Consider the following 21,881-nt stretch of genomic DNA (forward strand, 5'->3'; position numbering starts at 1 on the left):
GCGGCGTGTGAAGCTGTTAGCGGTGTAGCGAACGTACTTCCTCTGTACATTTCAAAACAAAAGCACGTCGCATTCATATAAATAACAATTTCTCGAGTTAATCCCACGTACTTCAGAATTAATACAATAATATGTAAATACTATAATATCCATCCATCCATCCATCCATTATCTTCCGCTTAGTCCGGGGTCGGGTCGCGGGGGCAGCAGCTTTAGCAGGGAAGCCCAGACTTCCCTCTCCCCAGCCACTTCAGCCAGCTCCTCCTACTATAATACTACAGAATTAATATTCTACATTAAGAATAGCTTTAAAATGAACCTTTTTGAAAAATATGATTGGCAATGAATATTTTAATTATTATAAAACTATTATATGTAGTAGTACAGTATAATAATAATGCTAGAAATTTTTTAAAGAATTGTTTTGAATAATGTTGGAAAGGCGAAGTCAGTGTTCTGAATCTGTTTACATTCCATTCATTTGCAGTGGTAAATGCTATCAACATTTGACCTCATTGTTTGTGTGATTAATTATTGTTATTTACATGTTTATTTGTACTTCAATTAAGAATGCTTTTGTGAAGTAATAAGAGTCAACAAAAATTTCATCGCTAAGTTAGTATTAGTTGACTAATCGTACAAATAGTCAGCTGACTAATCGGGAGAAAATTAGTCGTTTGGGACAGCCCTACCGGAACATACTTCCGCCACACCCTTCTCACCTTTTTAACCCCTGACCCATTTTCATACCTGTTTATCACCTTCAATGATAATATTTATCAAAACATTGTGCATTCTACTTGTGAAAGTACATCACTTCAATAGACAAGTACAAAACAGCAATATGTCAGAGCTCGAAAAACAGCTGCTGAACATCCTTAAAAGTTTGTCAGTAAAACACAGATGTCTTCTACTTAAACTTAGATGAACTGCAACAGGAACTCCCGTCACGCCACCTCACGTCACAAAATGCCTCTCTCCTCTCTGAACCTCACTGAGGAAGAAGAGAGGGGGGCATATTATACCCGACATTAAACCTTGTTTGCACAAGTAACACAAGAGGTAAACTTTGACTCCGATTTTGGAAGGAGGCCAAACCAGGACCAAGCTATGTGCCAAGAAACCAAAGTACTTCCAATTTGACCTTGAACTTGCATGAAACATGGTTGGGAATTAATACAAGCGTGAATCAAGGCCGCCATTATGGTAAAAAGGTATATACAGACTTGTGAGATGATTTAGCTGATGACGTGTGAAGAAGCAAATTAAATAGCATGCCATGGAGAATGTTGATTCAACAAATTTGTGCCTGAAAAGAGTTGACGCCGCACACATCTGGATTTCCCCACCTTCCTTTTTCCTTGAAAAACATCCATCGACCTCATAAGCGTCACACATGGAATAAATTTACCCCATCTGCTCAGCACAAGAAAGCCAACACGCCACTCCCCATTTTACGTCAATACGGCGGATCAAAGCTTTTCACTGCAACCAAATGGCATATACTTTCTGAACAAAGCACAATGAAATTTTATTACATACGTACCGCAAAAATTGACTGAAATGTGCTGCAAATGAGAAATACGAATCAGATGCTTAGATATAGGTCATTGGTGTCTCAAGGTCTGGGGGCCAAAGATGGTCCGCCACACCATTTTGTGTGGCCCGCAGAAGCAAATCATGTGCACCAACTTCATGTTTATCGCTATGTTGCGCTTTTAAAATGAAATAGTTGAACAGAATATTTTTATTGGTGAATTTCACAATCAGGTAAAAGGACAGTAAATAAAAAATAATTAGCCTTACCTAGAAAAAGCCCAAATAAAATAAAACACATAAACATGCGAGAGATGATGTATCTGGGGATCGGGGGCTGTAATTTAGTGGTACAGCTTGATGTCGAAGTAAAAATGCGGAAATTGCAATTATGCAGTGCGAAAAGCCACTGGTTACAACCGGATTCTTATATAGTGGGCAGGCCAGAAAACAAGAATTTAAGGTGATGTCACCCTACCATTTTTTTAGGGCCGCCCCAAAAATGATGGAAACTATAAAAAGAAAAATATTTTATAGCTATTACTCAAAGATTCAGCACTCAAGTATTCTCAGCCTGTTTTCAGCATTTATTTCCCAACATAGTACATGTATTTAGAAACAAATACTCAAAATGACTGGAGTGTCAATTTAAAAGCATTATTATTATTACTGACTTTTGTTGTGGCTAAAAAACTCAGCTCCACACTAAATCCCAGTTGTTAGCAATCATGCATAAAAGAGAAGCTGAAGTATTAGAATAGAAAAGAATCAAAATCAGTATTGCCATTGTATGAGTATTAAAGTGAAATCAGGATCAAAAGAACCCTTGGTTACAAACTATCGGTCACCTTTGTGGTCAAACTATTTCCAAGAATCAAGGCGTTCATAAATGTTCATGGCAGGAAGTTGAAAATTCAACATCAAAGCCATTTATGCAAAAAGGTGGTGAGCTCTTGACACACGGCATACACGAGTGTGCAACCACATCCTGCTCCAGTTCCCTTCAGTCAGTGTGTACAGTCAGACAGTCAAACTGAGTAATCAAAAATCAAAGGCTTGGCTCATCTATTCTGCAAATAAGATCCAGAGCATTTAAATAATTAGTCTCAAGAGCTGCAGAACAAATATCCATTATGTTTATGACTGCAAAATGGTTTTTTTTTCAGTCAACGCGGCCTCCACTAACTATTCACAAAATATGTGCAGTAGTAGCTGTAGCCATACTGTTAGCTTGATGCAATTCAATTGCAACTCAATGTCACCACAAAATAAAGAAAATATACAGTACAGGCCAAAAGTTTGGACACACCATCTCATTTGTTTGTTGTGTTTTATTTTCATGACCATTTTCATTGTAAATTCTCACTGAAGGTGATAAAATTATGAATTAACACGTGTGTAATTATGCACATAGCAGAAAAGGTCAAATAACTAAAAACATGTATAACATTCGAGCATCTTCAAAGTAGCCACCCTATGCTCTGATTACTTTTTGCACACTCTTGCCATTCTCTGGATGAGTTTCAAGAGGAAGTCACCTAAAATTGTTTTTGACTTCACAGGTATGCCTTTTCAGGGTCAATTAGTGGGATTTATTGCTGTATCAATGGGGCTGGGACCTTCATTTGTGTTGCACTGAATGAGGTGTCTCTAAACTTTTTGCCTGTACTGCATATAGTTACCGTATGGTGTCATTTTAAAGTGAATTGCAAGAATGAAAAAGAAAAGTTATATCTTTCAGGTAAATATTGGTCTAAATACTGTACATTATTGCACTTGGCACTTTTCAATACCTTGAGTGCAAATGCATCTGAATGTTAGTAGTGTATAAGCTAATTTTATTTGTTGTTTTTAAAAAAATGATGATTAATTTAATTGACCGCTTTTGCACAAAACCTTTAATGTCCACCACGGGGCAGTCAGCACAATCACTTAAAATAATTATCCTGCATGATAAGAAAAATTGAGTTTACCCTCTGTAGTCCCCATTAGACATTTCCTTAATGCAATTTGCGGAAGTGATATTGTAAGTTTTAAGTGTTGAACTGCAGATCAAATACAGTGATCCCTCGCTACTTCGCGCTTCAAACTTTGCGCCCTCTGTCCATCGTGGACCCCCCCCCCCCCCCCCCCAATTAATAAATAAATACAGATGAGCTGTTCCCCACCTGCTCCTTTTCTTGGTCAGGCAGTGCACCGGAGTTGCTTATTAACGTAAACAATGATTGACAGATGTTAAGATTTGATCTTGCCAGAGATGCCTGGAAGGAGAAACTTCAAAGCGCCGCATGTGTCAGTCATCGTTTAACTTGTTAAACAGTTGCCGTGGCAACTCATTGTGTGTAAGTGAGCAGCTTGACTCACTCAATGAAGCAAACAAGCATTTTTTTTTTTACTTTATCCTTGTTTAAAAATAATTTGGTGGGACAGTAATATGTTTAAAACTTATAACTATGACATTTAAAGTGCTTAAAAACATTTATTAAAATATATGAATACATAAAAGTTTTTTTTGTTTAAATATTTTAATTATATTTTTTAATTAAACATGTCATATGTATCTCTTTCCAATGTTAAATCTGAATAAATACATTGAACACACAATGGATTGATGCGCTAACTTATAGAATAATTACAATGTTAAAAGATAAAGAACAATTGACAAATGCAGTACATTGATGCACTAATGTGCCTTATTATCAGGTACCCCTTATGAATGAAAATAAACTCGCTCAGTGTCTGAAATATCTGAAAAGCATCGATGAGCTCAGTGTACAATTTCAGAGAAACCCGAAAAAGGGATTTTTTTTTTTCAGTAAATTCCAATATATCTAGCCCTCCATTCATTCATTTTATCATGCTTATTAGAAGCTGGGTTGCAGGGGCAGCAGTTTCAACGTTACTTCATCAGCAAAAAGCAGAGATGCAATACTGAGGCCACCAAACCAGAAAGTTATGAACAGAATCGGTGACATAGGGCAGCCTTGGCGGAGTCCAATGCTCATTGGCAACGGATCTGACTTGCTGCCGGTTACGTGGACCAAACTGTCACTGGTCATACAGGGACCAGACCCCCATATTTCTAATATAGTACATCAAAGTCTGTTTTGTAATTTTTTTTCGGTTGTGCATACAAATATTTCTCTTGCCAATGTTTTTCCCCCCAGTGTCTCCGGTTCATGTCTTCTCTGTCTGCTGCTTTGTCTCGTCACCAGAGTCATCTGATCAGTTATGGCTTTCCATCCCAGTCACGTGGCTGCTTTGGCGATGCATCTTATACCTGATGACCACTAGACAGGCTGCGATGAGCCTCTTTCCCTTGGTCGACCTCCAAAATGACCCGTACATCCTGTACTTTCACCCTCGTGACTGTCAGTAGGTGCCCTTCCGTCCACCCTGTTTTAGAGAATTTTTGTTTTGGTAATCTGAAATCTGTCCTTTTGGAGTTGGGTGGTACATGGAGGGGGGGTCACTGTCACATTCTGTGATTGTTAATATTTTGGCTTAAAGTTTAACACATCATTAGTCTTTCCAATGTTATCATGTCATGTTTTCCTCTGTCTTTGTTCTGTCTGTTCTGTCAGCTCGTCTTGTCCAGGTATGCCTCGATGTCTCCTCAGTCTGTTTGTATTTGATTCCCTGTTTTTATTCAGTCTTGGTTCGTTGGCCCATACCGCATCATGTCATCTGTCATCGGCGGGGGTCTGTTCCTAGTGTTAATTTGTCACTTTGCCTTTCAGTTGCTTGAGTATACCATCTGCGCTCTTAACTTTCCTCGCCTGTGCTTGGGTCCCAGTGCCTTTTACTTGCGTGCCATGACTGTGATAGTAAAATTTTGAGTTAGTTCTCTTTAACTATAATTATTGAGAAAGGCTTAGTTTTGTAAGTGGTACTTTTTAAAATACTGTATGTATTTGTAACAAAAAAGAGACATTTTTTAGTTCATGTCTTAATGCAATTAAACATATCTAAACCATATACAGTGGGGCAAATAAGTATTTAGTCAACCACCAATTGTGCAAGTTCTCCTACTTGAAAAGATTAGAGGCCTGCAATTGTCAACATGGGTGAACCTCAACCATGAGAGACAGAATGTGGAAAAAAAAAACAAGAAAATCACATTGTTTGATTTTTAAATAATTTATTTCCAAATTAGAGTGGAAAAAAAGTATTTGGTCACCTCCAAACAAGCAAGATTTCTGGCTGTCAAAGACGTCTAACTTCTTCTAACGAGGTCCAACGAGGCTCCACTCGTTACCTGTATTAACGGCACCTGTTTTAACTCATTATCGGTATAAAAGACACCTGTCCACAACCTCAGTAAGTTACACTCCAAACTCCACTATGGACCTCAGTCAGTTAAACTCCAAACTCCACTATGGCCAAGACCAAAGAGCAGTCAAAGGACACCAGAGACAAAATTGTAGACCTGCACCAGGCTGGGAAGACTGAATCTGCAATAGGTAAAGCGTTTGGTGTAAAGAAATCAACTGTGGGAGCAATTATTAGAAAATGGAAGACATGCAAGACCACTGATAATCTCCCTCGATCTGGGGCTCCATGCAAGGGACCACAGTAACAAAGGCTACTATCAGTAACACAATGCGCCGCCAGGGACTCAAATCCTGCACTGCCAGACGTGTCCCTCTGCTGAAGCCAGTACATGTCCAGGCCCGTCTGCGGTTCGCTAGAGAGCATTTGGATGATCTAGGAGGGGACTGGGAGAATGTGATATGGTCAGATGAAACCAAAATAGAATTTTTGGGTACAAACACAGGTTCTCGTGTTTGGAGGAGAAAGAATACTGAATTTCATTTGAAGAACACCATACCCACTGTGAAGCATGGGGGTGGAAACATCATGCTTTGGGGCTTTTTTTCTGAAAAGGGACCAGGATGACTGATATGTGTAAAGGAAAGAATGAATGGGGCCACGTATTGAGATTTTGAGTGAAAATCTCCTTCTATCAGCCAGGGCATTGAAGGTGAGACGTGACTGGGTCTTTCAGCATGACAATGATCCCAAACACACAGCCAGGGCAACAAAGGAGTGGCTTCGTAAGAAGCATTTCAAGGTCCTGGAGTGGCCTAGCCAGTCTCCAAATCTCAACCCCATAGAAAATCTGTGGAGGGAGTTGAAAATCTGTGTTGCCCAACGACAGCCCCAAAACATCACTGATCTAGAGGAGATTTGCATGGAGGAATGGGCCAAAGTACCAGCAACAGTGTGTGAAAAGTTTTTGAAGAGTTACAGAAAACGTTTGGCCTCCGTTATTGCCAACAAAGGGTACATAACAAAGTATTGAGATGAAATTTTGGTATTGACCAAATACTTCTTTTCCACCATGATTTGCAAACAAATTCTTTAAAAATCAAACAATGTGATTTTCTGTTTTTTTTTCCACATCCTGTCTCTCCTGGTTGAGGTTTACCCATGTTGACAATTACAGGCCTCTCTAATATTTTCAAGTGGGAGAACTTGCACAATTGGTTGACTGAATACTTATTTGCCCCACTGTACCAAAAAAAAAAAAATCAAAGTTTAGTAGACTAATAATTATGTCCTTAACTTTAAATTCTTGACCGCTGTGGTACTAGAAGAAAATGCTTCAACTCTCCAAACATTTTCAAACTTACACTGAAAAATCTCACCGTCACCATTCAAAATTGGTGTGACGCACGTATGCACACTGAGCTGGACGAACCTACACCCAGATATAGTGTGGGGTACTTTTCCAGGCTTTCCCCCGCCGTTTTCATCTGCGTGTCCTAATGCCTTAGCCATATGCGGGCGGCTGCTATGAGGACAACAGGCTTCAGTGTGTAGACACACTCTGTCTGCCTCCACGCTCTCCCCTATAGGGCCACAAACCGGCCTCTGTGAGCACCATCAACAGCACTAACAACACTGGCTAGGCTTAAACATCCCCCCAAATCCATTCCTGGCCAAGACACCTTCCGCTCTCATCCACCTCACACTGCCCCTCTGTGTGCTCAATCTACCCCCCAAACCTGTTTCCTTGGCTGTCTGGCTGAAGTGTGGTTTGCAAAACTGCACTGCCCTATCCGTTATGCCACTTTTTGAAGACTTCCAGCCAGCAGCAACAGGGGAAGATGATCACTTTAATGCAAGCGTGTTATATAAGGAATATAAAACTACTGCTGCAATAACCTGCAACAATCATTAAAGGTTGCTTGTGAGGAAACAGCTTTGTACTGTATCAAGTATTTTTATGAAGAGTAAAAACCATATCTATGACATTCAGTAACTAGATTTCAGTGTGTGTGCCTTTTACAGAACAGAACAAGTTGTGAAATAGATGTGGACGTTGTGACTAATGTTGAGTGTATTCATGTTTATCTCACTTGTCAGGAAATAATACAGTATGACTGTCCAGTTTGGCTTGAGTCACTAGTTTGTTAGCTCCAAGATGTTTATCTACGCACACACACATTCTTCATCATGACGTCATGACATTGTGTTTGGCATCAATATGTGCAACAATGATCTTTTTTGCACTGACTTCTCACATGTTTGGCTGACACACAAATTACTGAAGAATAAATCACCTTCTCAGAACTGATAAACTTGTCTTTATTTTTTAGAAGGAAAAAGGAATCAAATTTCAAGTTGGATGGAAATGTATGCAGTAGAAAAATACCCTAAGATAAGAAATTGTTTGGAAGTGGATTCAACGACTTTGCATTTAGTTTCAAACAATTGGCATTGGTCAAAATGGGATTTGTTTAAATTTCCAAATGTCGTCTTGACATAGGGAACAATGGAAATCAAAGTTGCATTGGTAATTGCCCTGTTTAATGCCATACAACTGTGGAAATAAGTAACAACTGTTTGATCAAAAAATTAAAATAATCAAACCCATAAATATAGATGGATCCCAGCGAGCCACACTGGTCAGCATTGGGTTGACGTCTGCAATCTTTGCTTCCCAGCGCCACCTAGCTTGCCCAGTGTTAGGCCTTCCAAAAATAAAATACATGCACCGGAATTCAGGCATTACGCCGGGGTACTTTAAAGTGCCTGTGACACGATAATAAAGATTTTAAATAGCATTATTATGTGGATTAAAATCATATTTTGAGACGATTCGACTATATACAAGTTTGGCAAGGCTCAGATGATGACAAATTAGTCTTTTAATCTGCCATTCAGCCCCGCCTGTTATTATAGCGCTCTAGCACCTCCATATGGGTGATGACATCGGCAGAGTAACGATTTCAGCTGATTTAGAATCCAGCCCAATGAGGAATATTCAGAACGAGGAAAATGCGACATAGAGCAGCAAAATGTCATTGTTTTTAGTTTTTAACTTTTCTAACTCTTCTCCAATATTTTCACAGGATATTCTTTTTATGTAATTATATTTCTCCAATCGCTAAAAAAATTGAATGGTCATGACAAATAAGAGTCTTGTGCTAAATGTAATATGAAATATTAAAAATGCATTTATTCATTACGACAGGGCTAAATTACTGCATCATGGTCAAAACTGCCGACTTCTTAAACTTCCCAAACGGTATTTTATGCTGCTGGACTGAGCCTGGCTTTTGTCATTTCCCTGTCCCGGCTTTGGAGACGAGGGAAGAGCGTAAACAAAACAGGAGGTGTGAGAGCAAGGGGACATGCTAACCCAAACCGAGTGGCTTTTCCAAGTCTTTTTCTCGCCTTTAGAAAACAAAAAAAAATCACACGAAACTACCCCGACTCATGTCACACACGGCAGCGGGGTTGATTGTCTTTACTGATCAGCCAATCCTCAGCGGCGAGCAAGTTTCGGGTCGTAGTTCTGCCGCGGCCCCAGCAGGCAGGCAGTGCTTGCTAGAAAATGGCGCATTCTTGGTGGACAAACCAGCTGACGTTGGACCGTGTGGCTGCCTGAGCCCAAGCCGAGTATAGCGCTCTCTAGGCGGGCACGTGAAGAGGACCGAGGGGGGTCGAAGTGTTGACACGATCGAGAACCGGAGACGAGGGCGGGAGGCTCCCCAGGCTCAAGCCGAGGATAGCGCTCTATAGGTGGGAACACCTTTATCGGCCGGCGACCATGGTGTGCGACAAGCCGTTGGCTGAAAGCCCTTCTCGGTGGACATTGCTACCCACAAAATGCAAGCCACCTCCTTATTTACAGGTCTGCCATGATCTCAGTATTTAGCGCAGACATGTCCAAAGTCCGGCCCGGGGGCCAAATGCGGCCCGTGGTTAAATTTCATCCGGCCCCCAGCCTTTGTCATAATATCAATAACGTCTGGCCCGCACACAGACTTAATAAATTGGTCAGCAGTACTGCTACCAGCATATGAGGTAGCTTACACACTAAATGCTGCTGCTCATTTCCCCACTAAAAAGCAACATTACTCTAAGCAACATTACCCCGTGTGACCTTTTACTCCCAATTTTCTAAAATGGCGACAATCAACAAAAAAAAAAGAAAGTTGACTGTGAAGGCTGACGCTTCAAGGATAGGTGGAAATTGGACTATTTCCTCCCTAAAATACGCAACAACTGTGTCTGCCTCATTTGCAAAGAGACAGTCGCTGTTTTTAAAGAGTTCAATGTATGGCGATTTTACCAAACAAGACACGCTGACATGGACGACAAGATTGCAGGGAAGATACATGATGTACGTAGCGAGAAATTGAAGCAACTTGAAGCTAGTTTAATGTTACAGCAGCAGTGTTTCCCAAGAGCCCGAGAGTCGAAGGCTTAGCCAAAAAGGCTAGTTGCGAGATTGTTGAAATTATTAATTAAAAAATAATAATAAAGCAAATGTGACACACATAATGGCTCACTAAAATTTGCTTAAATATATTGTTCAACATAAAGGACGTCAGCCAAGGTCGGCCCCCTTCATGTTTACCACACCAAATCTGGCCCCCTTTGCAAAAAGTTTGGACACCCCTGATTTAGCGTAACATAAAACACGTAGCTTACTCACTTAGTCATCCTTCCAATGGTCTCTTGATTGTCGGACTTGTTTTGCCCTTAATTCGCGGTGAACAGGATCTTTTGGAAATTCAAAAAGCCTCACACCACTCTCCCTGGTGTAGCAACAAAAGCCTGCAGCACACTGGGCTGACATGACGCAAAAAAATAAACAAATTAATCCGCAATAAGATGAATCCACAGTCCTTCTGCATACTATAGTAATGGCTGTATTATGAAAATGATTAGTCCGCTGACGTCACATTCGTTTCTTCCTCAATCCGAGACCGTGGCTGGAAGTCTCTCATTTTCGTAGCGTGGGATTAAAAAAATGTAATAAACACAGTACATTGATCGCTTCCACACACATCCAAGCGGTCCCTTTCATTCAGGAGCATAAAATACCACGTGTAATAAGAAATAAACATGTCTTTTTTATGTCACAGAAACTTTAAGCCATGAACATATTGTTATTCATTATTGTTGATTTGGCATGTTAAAGGTGGCTTTTTCTTAAAATTGAAGTTTCTGTAACTGTGTTCCTTATTTAAGTGCAATATTTTAAATGGTTATGTTTCACTTGTTAAACTCAGTTTTCATTTTGACACTACCATTTAAGTAATTATCCTAATAATGACAAAGAAAAAGAGGTGAGCCAATCATTGGACTCATCTAACATGCTAAATGAAACTTTTAGCCTTTCTTTTACTCTACTGTAGCTTTTCATATAGTAGATTAGTTACACAGCAAACACATACAAAAGGGTCCATTTGGATTAAAACTGACACTACATGATCCATATATTGTTTTCTTTTACTAACAACCCTTAACTGCAATAGGGTAGTTTACGACCAAGACTTACTGCAATTTCTTCACCTGTCAAAACTTAAGACTTCAGTTGTTATACTAACATTCACATACAAACACACTTCATCAAGGCTTGCATGACGGCCCGCTAACAATGCGCTATGGAGCTTTGTTGGCAAGGGACAACTTGAGGGATGGGCCGCAACGAGGTTTATGACTCTGCTGACGTCAATGACATAATTCAAATACTTAACCAAGCCGCTGCTTCCAGCCCTTAGGATCCTCTCCTTTGGCTGTGAGCCTGGAAAACCTGAAACGGATTCTTGCAGCACACGCGGATTTGAGCAACTGCCCCAGACTTAACTGGAGTGAGGAAGCGTGTGACACAAATAAATTCTGCAAATCTGCATGCACAAAAAAAACTATCTGATTGTGCTACTTTACAAGTGAAGCAGTAAAATATTCAAATTTTTAGTACCATACCAATCCCTCACTCTTGACGTCCTCCAAATTGAAATGGTTTGGACATTGCCGCCGTTAATGGCAGCCTAAGAGTTAAGCTTGCCCCCTCCAATTCTTGGGACAACACGTAGTTAAGGCTACTAACAGCCGTTACAAATTAATCATAAGTGACGGTCAAGCACGTCATAGCAAAGCTTTGCAAGTGGAGTTGTACGCATCAAGTATAACACAGAGCAAAGCCTATAATCTGAATCAGTCAGGGAAGAGTGAGCCCTTTGTTGGCTGCTGGGCTCACGGGACTGGGTTTGATAGGGTCAAGATGGTGTGCGTTGAAAAAAACTGAAAACTCACATGACCAACACTACAGCCATCCACTCAATAGTGCCAGTTGATAGCGCAAACAGTGTAAAGTGCCAAAGTAATAGCACCCGCATCACTCTAGTGTTCTCACTTACATCTCGTGACTGTGGTCATGTGCTTGATTTCGCTTCTCCCATATCCAATCTGAAGTGCATAAAAACGATAAACCATTTTAATGCCCTATAAACCCTACTGCAATAATCTGGCCCCAAAATTTTGTCTCAAAGCATAGTCTTATCTTTTATCACTATTGTGGGATGAGCTCTTTGCACACAGAAATGCAAAACAGGAACAATCTGGTCTCCTTTTCCGTTCACAGCGATGAGAAAATAAGAAAGAAAGGAACACAAAGGAACAATCCCTGTTATTCAGGAGCAGGTGTGGGTTCTTTGTTTGCCCAGATGTATCTGCTGACACTGTCTATGGTGAAACAGAAGGGGCCTAGTCTGCATTCAAAACAGCATTTTAAAGTGTGAGCAGTTGGTCTTTTTTCCCCCTCATCTTAACAGGTAGTTGTGTTCAAGAGCATTTGCAGAGGGAAGGTCAAGGTTGTGAAACGTGAGAATAAGGCAATTAAGGTACGTAGTTGTTGTTTTTTTTCCCAGCTGCGGATGCTGCTGCAGCCCATCTGTGATAATAGGAAGTGGCGAGAACCCGCTTTAAAGGCCTTGCTGACGTCAATCAGACTCGAATAACCAGTGCAGCAAGAAAAAATGTCCAGTCCTCCTCCCTCGTTCTCATCCGTAGTTTCCCTACGTCAGTTACATGTCTGAAAACGGAGCCCGCCTAAAGCCTAAAATAAATAAATTCCTAGCCAAATTTCATGTTGCTATCACTTTAATTTGTTAAAGTTCATCTTATTGTTTAAAATCAACTAAATGCTTGTTGTATATATATATATTTTTTTTTAGTTGAACATGCTTCTATCCATTTTATATTAAGCTTGTCGACATTAGGGTAGTAGTAGAGATGTCCAGATCCAATCACGTGATCAGAAATCGGGCCCATTTTCAGAAGATCAGAATCGGGTGAAAAGGATCGTGTTTTTAATTTATACTATATATAATAAAAAAATTTTTAAAAATTAAACTTATTGTGCTGGCTAGAGTCGCCGGTGTTTAGAGACACAGTTAACGTTTTACACTACGTTACTGCCACCCTGTGGTCATTATAATTCACTGCATCCACCGTGTGACAGTTTGGAACATATGCTCATTCGCTTTCACAGGACACAGCCTGTCAGTCACATTGAGGTTGTTGAGAGGTTTCTGTAATGTTTCTGCCTTGGAAACTTTATGTCTGCTAGTATTTTACATCTATACCAACCTGTTAATATGCAGTACACGTGTGTTTATGAGGAAAAGCTATATGAAATTTTTTTTTTCCTGCTGTATGAAAGCTAACATATACTTATAGCTTGTAGCTCAGGTGAAGTGTGGTGTCTACATAGTATTTGTATACAAGCGTGTATTGTGCAGTTGTGTTGAATGCATGCATGTTTCTTTGTTACAGTTTCAAAAACTTAAACAAATTACTTCATATAAAAACAAGAAAAGACCAAGCCTTGTGTTTTATTGGAGGACTTACAATGTTAGCTGGCTGACGGGCAGGGCACAAGGAAACGCACTGTTTTTTGCAGTACACTTAGATATTTTTTAAATTTTTAACAGCTAAAAAGTAACAAAATTATATAAGAAAAACAATGGCATTGCCAAAAGAAACAAATATATAAATGTCTTATCCTCAGCAACACCCCTTGAAAAAAAGGAGGAGGAAGTATTGTAAACACTACAGTATTGTAACATGTTTGGAACTTTTGATCAAATTAAAAAACAAAAAAAAAAACAACTTTTTTTTTCAGTATCGGATCTGTGGTCTGGATCGGCAGATTCTCAAATTCAGGTGACACGGACTCGGGTGCAAAAATATCCGATTGAGACATACCTAGTTGCAAGTAAAGTGACATTGGGCCAAAGGCAGCGTACTCCCTGGACTGCTGGCCAATAATTCACAGGGCACCTTTCGAAAAACAACCATTCACACCCATATTCACACCAGAGGGCAAATAAGAGTCTTCAATTAACATACCATGCATGTTTTGGGGATGTCGGAGGAAAACTGATTACACGGTGGAAAAAAATCCAGGCAGGAACGAGTAGATTAAATTAACGAAAGCATGTCTAAAATATTTCAAAGTCCTTTGCAGTGTTCATTAAAAAAAATATATATTATTAGAAATCTATGAGGAACCCCTTTGATTACCTAGCATGTGTTGAAAAATACTAGAAAGCTCATGGTTATGAGGAACCCCTTGGATTACCTAGGATGTCTTGACAAAATTAATTATTTGTTCGCCTTAATATGACATCAATCACAATGTTTTCATTACTCAGTACTTTATATTTAGGTAATTGGAAGTTAAGAAATAAATAGTATAAAACTATACTACACACGAAAATCTATACTACTATATATATATATATATATATATATATATATATATATATATAGATATAGATATAGATATATATATACAGTGCCTTGCAAAAGTATTCGGCGCCCTTGAATCTTGCAACCTTTCGCCACATTTCAGGCTTCAAACATAAAGATATGAAATTTATTTTTTTTTGTCAAGAATCAACAACAAGTGGGACACAATCGTGAAGTGGAACAACATTTATTGGATAATTTAAACTTTTTTAACAAATAAAAAATTGAAAAGTGGGGCGTGCAATATTATTCGGCCCCTTTACTTTCAGTGCAGCAAACTCACTCCAGAAGTTCAGTGAGGATCTCTGAATGATCCAATGTTGTCCTAAATGACCGATGATGATAAATAGAATCCACCTGTGTGTAATCAAGTCTCCGTATAAATGCACCTGCTCTGTGATAGTCTCAGGGTTCTGTTTAAAGTGCAGAGAGCATTATGAAAACCAAGCAACACACCAGGCAGGTCCGAGATACTGTTGTGGAGAAGTTTAAAGCCGGATTTGGATACAAAAAGATTTCCCAAGCTTTAAACATCTCAAGGAGCACTGTGCAAGCCATCATATTGAAATGGAAGGAGCATCAGACCACTGCAAATCTACCAAGACCCGGCCGTCCTTCCAAACTTTCTTCTCAAACAAGGAGAAAACTGATCAGAGATGCAGCCAAGAGGCCCATGACCACTCTGGATGAACTGCAGAGATCTACAGCTGAGGTGGGAGAGTCTGTCCATTGGACAACAATCAGTCGTACACTGCACAAATCTGGCCTTTATGGAAGAGTGGCAAGAAGAAAGCCATTTCTCAAAGATATCCATAAAAAGTCTCGTTTAAAGTTTGCCACAAGCCACCTGGGAGACACACCAAACATGTGGAAGAAGGTGCTCTGGTCAGATGAAACCAAAATTGAACTTTTTGGCCACAATGCAAAACGATATGTTTGGCGTAAAAGCAACACAGCTCATCACCCTGAACACACCATCCCCACTGTCAAACATGGTGGTGGCAGCATCATGGTTTGGGCCTGCTTTTCTTCAGCAGGGACAGGGAAGATGGTTAAAATTGACGGGAAGATGGATGCAGCCAAATACAGGAACATTCTGGAAGAAAACCTGTTGGTATCTGCACAAGACCTGAGACTGGGACGGAGATTTATCTTCCAACAGGACAATGATCCAAAACATAAAGCCAAATCTACAATGGAATGGTTCAAAAATAAACGTATCCAGGTGTTAGAATGGCCAAGTCAAAGTCCAGACCTGAATCCAATCAAGAATCTGTGGAAAGAGCTGAAGACTGCTGTTCACAAACACTCTCCATCCAACCTCACTGAGCTCGAGCTGTTTTGCAAGGAAGAATGGGCAAGAATGTTAGTCTCTCGATGTGCAAAACTGATAGAAACATACCCCAAGCGACTTGCAGCTGTAATTGGAGCAAAAGGTGGCGCTACAAAGTATTAACGCAAGGGGGCCGAATAATATTGCACGCCCCACTTTTCAGTTTTTTATTTGTTAAAAAAGTTTAAATTATCCAATAAATTTTGTTCCACTTCACGATTGTGTCCCACTTGTTGTTGATTCTTGAAAAAAAATTAAAATTTTATATCTTTATGTTTGAAGCCTGAAATGTGGCGAAAGGTTGCAAGGTTCAAGGGGGCTGAATACTTTTGCAAGGCACATATATATAGACCCTACTCACATGACGTCACAACCACGCCTCCGCGCCATATTGTCCGTCAACTCGTCGTGTTGATGCATTACCGCTACGTAAATTCCTCCTATTATGGCGTGTTTTTCTGCTCGTTAACATTAATAATCAAAATGGTAAAGGCGTGTGTGGCGGTTGGTTGCAATAACAGAGAAGATAGACGGAGAGACTTGAAGTTCTACCGTATTCCGAGAGACCCGGAGAGGAGAGTGAGATGGACTGCTGCAATTCGACGAGAAAACTGGGCTCCAAACGATTACCACAGATTATGTAGTAGTCATTTTATATCTGGTAAGATGCATTTAATATATATTTAGAGGGTTTTGGGCTGACAACCACAATTAAGATCATTGCGAGGCTAATCGCCGACAACATACAGTTTCAAATTCAAGATGCTTATTTCTTCCACCATCATTACATTTTGAATAATATTTAGCTGGTACCAAGTGAAAGAAGCTGACCTCGTCTACGGATCATCAGTTAAACAGGTGTGTCCAAACCTTTTGCAAAGGGGGCCAATATTTAGTGTGGTAAAAATGCGGGGGGCTACCTTGGCTGATTTACATAGAACAATATATTTAAACAAATTTTAGCAAGCCCTTCTGTGTGTCACATTTTCTTTATTATTATTTTTTTTCATTCGTAATTTCAACAATCTCGCCTTTGTGGCGTTCTCTTTCGACACTCGGGCTCTTGCGAAATACTGCTGCTGTGAAATTAAACTAGCTTCAGGTTGCTATAATTTCTCACTGCGTATCTTCCCTGTAATGTTGTCGTACATGTCAGCGTGTCTTGTTCGGTAATATCATTATCGCGTCACATCGAACTCTTTGAAAACAGCGACTGTCTCTTTGCAAATGAGGCAGACACAGTTGTTGCGTGTTTTATTGAAGAAATAGTCCAATATCCACCTATCCTTGGAGCGTCGGCCATCTCAGTCAACTTTTTTTTTTATAATTGATTGTCGCCATTTTAGAAAATTGGAAGGGTCACACGGGTAATGTTGCTTAGAGTGCTGCTCTTAAAGTTTTTCAAACTTTCGTGAGAATAGGCTGATTTTGTGTGGACAAGATAGTTGTAGATATCAGGGTAGCAGATGTCAGGCAGAGAGGGCAGCGGGTCGAAAAATATCGATTTAGGCATCAAATATGGATCTGGCGAATGGATAGACTGAAGCTTTTCCACATAACGCCTTTTATGCAACGCATCCAATGAGTTTACAGCGTCTGAAAGCACCGGGGCTTCCATGAATTGCACGACAAATTGAAACCACTGAGAATACGGATAAACAATGACGGACAATATGGCGGCCGGATACAACGACACGTCATTCTGTGACGTTGGTGAGTAGGGTCTATACATACATACATATATACATATATACATATATACATATATGTATATATGTATATATATACATATATACATATATATATATATATATATATATATATATATATATATATATATATATATATATATATATGTATTTCTATATGTGTATATATATATATATATATATTAGGGCTGTCAAAAGATTGAAATTTTTAATCGAGTTAATTACAGCTTAAAACTTAATTAATCGTAATTAATTGCAATTCAAACTATCTCTAAAATATGCCATATTTTTCTGTAAATTATTGTTGGAATGGAAAGATAAGACACAAGACGGATACAGTGGGTAGAACAAGTATTTGATACACTGCCGATTTTGCTGGTTTTCCCACTTGCAAGCCATGTAGAGGTCTGTAATTTGTATCATAAGTTCTATTCAGCTGTGAGGGACGGAATCTAATACAAAAATCCAGAAAATCACATTGTATAGTTTTTAAATAATAAATTTGTATTTAACTGCATGAAATAAGTATTTGATACATTACCAACTAGTAAATATTTCTGCTCTGAGTTCTTTTTAAAGACCCCCTCCTGTTCTCCACTCATTACCGGAAGTAACTGCACCTATTTGAACTTGTTACCTGTATAAAAGACACCTGTTCACATGCTCAAGCATACAAACTCCAACCTCTCCACAATGGCCAAGACCAAAGAGCTGTGTAAGGACATCAGGGATAAAATAATAGACCTGCACAAGGCCGGGATGGGCTACAGGAAAATAAGCAAGCAGCTTGGTGAGAAGGTAACAACTGTTGGAGCGATTATTAGAAAATGGAAAAAGTTGCCTCTGCCTCGTTCTGGGGCTCCATGCAAGATCTCACCTCGTGGGGCATCACTGATCATGAGGAAGGTGAGGGATCAGCCCAGAACTACACGGCAGGACCTGGTCAATGACCTGAAGAGAGCTGGAACCACAGTCTCGAAGAAAACCATCGGAAACACATTACGCAGTCATGGATTAAAATCCTACAGCGCACGCAAGGTCCTGCTGCTGAAGCCAGTTCATGTCCAGACACGTCTAAAGTTTGCCACTGACCATCTGGATGATCCAAAGGAGCAATGGGAGAAGGTCATGTGGTCGGATGAGACCAAAATTGAACTTTTTGGTCTAAACTCGGCTCGTCGTGTTTGGAGGAAAAAGAAGGATGAGTACAACCCCAAGAACACCATCCCAACCGTGAAACATGGAGGAGGAAACATCATTTTTTGGGGTTGCTTCTCTGCCAAGGGTACAGGACGACAGCACCGCATTGAGGGGAGGATGGATGGGGCTATGTATCGCCAGATTTTGGCTGACAGCCTCCTTCCTTCAGTGAGAGCCCTGAAGATGGGTCGTGGCTGGGTCTTCCAGCATGACAACGACCCAAAGCACACAGCCAAGGCAACTAAAGCGTGGCTCCGTAAGAAGCATCTTAAGGTCCTGGAGTGGCCTAGCCAGTCACCAGATCTGAACCCGATAGAAAATCTGGAGGGAGCTGAAAGTCCGTGTTGCCCGGCAGCAGCCCCGAAACCTGAAGGCTCTGGAGAAGATCTGCATGGAGGAGTGGGCCAAAATCCCTGCTGCAGTGTGTGCAAACCTTGTCAAGGACTACAGGAAACGTTTGGTATCTGTAATAGCAAACAAAGGTTTTTGTACCAAATATTAAGTTCGATTTTTGTGATGTATCAAATACTTATTTCATGCAATTAAATGCAAATTTATTATTTAAAAATCATACAACGTGATTTTCTGTTTTTTTGTATTAGATTCCGTCCCTCACAGTTGAAGAGAACTTATGATAGAAATGACAGACCTCTACATGCTTTGCAAGTGGGAAAACCAGCAAAATCGGCAGTGTATCAAATACTTGTTTTCCCCACTGTATATACATTCAACATACGGTACATAAGTACTGTATTAGTTTGTTATAACAATAAATCAACAAGATTGCATTAACATTATTAAAATTCTCTTAAAGCGATCCATGGATAGAAAGACTTGTAGTTCTTAAAAGATAAATGTTATTACAAGTTATAGAAATTTTATATTAAAACCCCTCTTAATGTTTTCGTTTTATTAAAATTTGAAAAATTTTCAATCAAAAAATAAACTAATAGCTCGCCATTGTTGATGTCAATAATTACACCTCTTACTCATGGTGCTGAAAGCAGTAAAATCAGTTGGACCCAAGCGCCAGCAGAAGGCGCCAAACACCAAAAAACAAGTAACAAGCGGACATTACACTCTGCTGTCATTTTAATGTGAGTGGGGCATGTGCGTTAATTGCGTCAAATATTTTAACGTGATTAATTTAAAAAATTAGTTACCGCCCGTTAACGCAATAATTTTGACAGCTTTAATATATACAGTATATATATTATACTGTATATATAATATATAATATATATTACTATATATATATATAATATATATACTGTATATATATATATTTTTTTATTATTAAATTTATTAGGATCATGGAAGCTTCCACTTGGGGAAAATATATACATACAGTTTATCCTGTATATACATAATATAATAAAAAATATACAGTATATATATATAATATATATATATATATATACTGTATATATACATACTGTGTATATATACATTGATAAAAATATACAGAGAAAATTAAAATTCTTGGGTGAATGTGGTTGTGAAGGGGCCCTATTGTAGGCCCCAAATAAATAGCTACAACCCTTTGCTGAACCATCGCCAGTCATCGAGTAGTACAAAAAATAAAAAACACTTGGAAATCATTTTTCCACATTGAACTTCAAGCAACACTAGGTAACTTTTCAACCTTTATAAAATATATTCAGAACATTTGTGATATTATGTCGACTGGCAACTAGTTGAATAACACATCTTTGACATCCTGACAGGGGCCTGTATCGCTCCTGCACTAATTAACTTTGAGGAGGGTGGCAGGAACCCTGCCAGCTGCCACACACAAAAAGACTACAAATGTGCTGACTGCTTTACGGCATATGTCACTTCTCCATTTTCCTATTCATAATAAAGACAGAAGTCAACACTTTCGCGCGAATTCTGCAAAAATGGCAGACCAACAGAGATAAAAAGTTTTGTCTGAGGAGGAAAAAGAGAGGGCAGCTACCAGGATATACGGAATAAACATTGACCTAGCTCTCACTTGCTGGCGTGACATCCCTCAAAACCGAACTTGTCAGGGCTGACGAGTTTGGGTAGAGTGGGGTTGCGGGGTGTTCAGCCACACAGTTGCTAACCGTCATATGATACTATTCAGCCACGACTGGATTCATTACCTTTTAACTTTTCATTCTTCACACAGCCGCTGGAAACAGAAATGTTGTTTAATCCACCTGTGGGCGACCATCATGATTTTACAACACTATGCGGAGGTGCGCTGGTCCTCATGGGAAACAGTCTTCCTAAAGGCAAAACACTTACGCTTTTGTCCACTGGCGTCGCTAAAATCAACTAAAACTGTAAAGTTACCATAAGTTGCTTAAAATAAAATATCGATTGAATCGACCTATACGACAGATTGCGCAAAACAACTTATACCACATTGTGCTATTTCATTCCTCTAACAAAGAAAAACTCCCTTCTTGAGAATCGAAGTACGTGAATTCTGTATAAATGTGAATTCAAATCTACAGAGCATAATCACATACCATTTGTTAACTTGACTTTGTATTACTTGGAAATGTCAGACTAGACGCAGCGCTGCACGTCATTGAATGTAAGATGAAGCCTTCCTCAGCGACAGTGACAACATCATTCTGATAAGGTCATCAAGTGAGTTACTATCACAGACAGCAACAGGCAGATGGTGGAACTCACCAGACAAACAGACTTTGGTGACAGGAGGCTGATTTGAAGCAGGAGATCTCCTATAATTAGACATCAACAGGTCACAAAAAATAAAAGAAGCAACCTTAATTTGGGGGGTAAAATACATTCATTATAATTTTCAGTGTGATCATTCTTTCCATGAATATCAATTCATAATGTGTCGACCTCTGTTGCAGAATATTAAGAAAGTGGCATTAGCCATTGTACAGTGAAGTATTAAACGGTGCTTATGTTTCTGTTAAATGTACAACTTGGCGTAAACAAAGGTTTCTTTGGGACACCATTTAATGAAATGTTTTTGATACAGTAGCGCCCCCAAGTGACATACATTGGAGTCTTAGAAAGAGAGTTCAGGTCTAAAG

The 21,881-nt window shown here is 39.4% G+C and overlaps 1 protein-coding gene across 4 annotated transcripts in view; it reads right to left on the bottom strand.

Annotated features, from left to right (window-relative positions):
* The window catches only part of LOC130929664 (cAMP-specific 3',5'-cyclic phosphodiesterase 4B-like), a 76,799-nt gene that overhangs the window by 22,210 nt on the left and 32,708 nt on the right, over nt 1–21,881 (bottom strand). For 2 of the 4 annotated variants that reach the window (XM_057857014.1, XM_057857015.1), the window contains one exon: nt 21,508–21,557. In XM_057857014.1, coding sequence (XP_057712997.1) covers nt 21,508–21,557 — 50 coding nt within the window. Of the gene's footprint in view, nt 1–1,349; nt 1,414–1,806; nt 2,175–21,507; nt 21,558–21,881 lie in introns of those variants that run through there. The other 2 variants (XM_057857017.1, XM_057857016.1) reach the window with 2 other exon arrangements.

The sequence above is a fragment of the Corythoichthys intestinalis genome, chromosome 14, assembly GCF_030265065.1.
Source record: "Corythoichthys intestinalis isolate RoL2023-P3 chromosome 14, ASM3026506v1, whole genome shotgun sequence".
NCBI lineage: Eukaryota > Metazoa > Chordata > Actinopteri > Syngnathiformes > Syngnathidae > Corythoichthys > Corythoichthys intestinalis.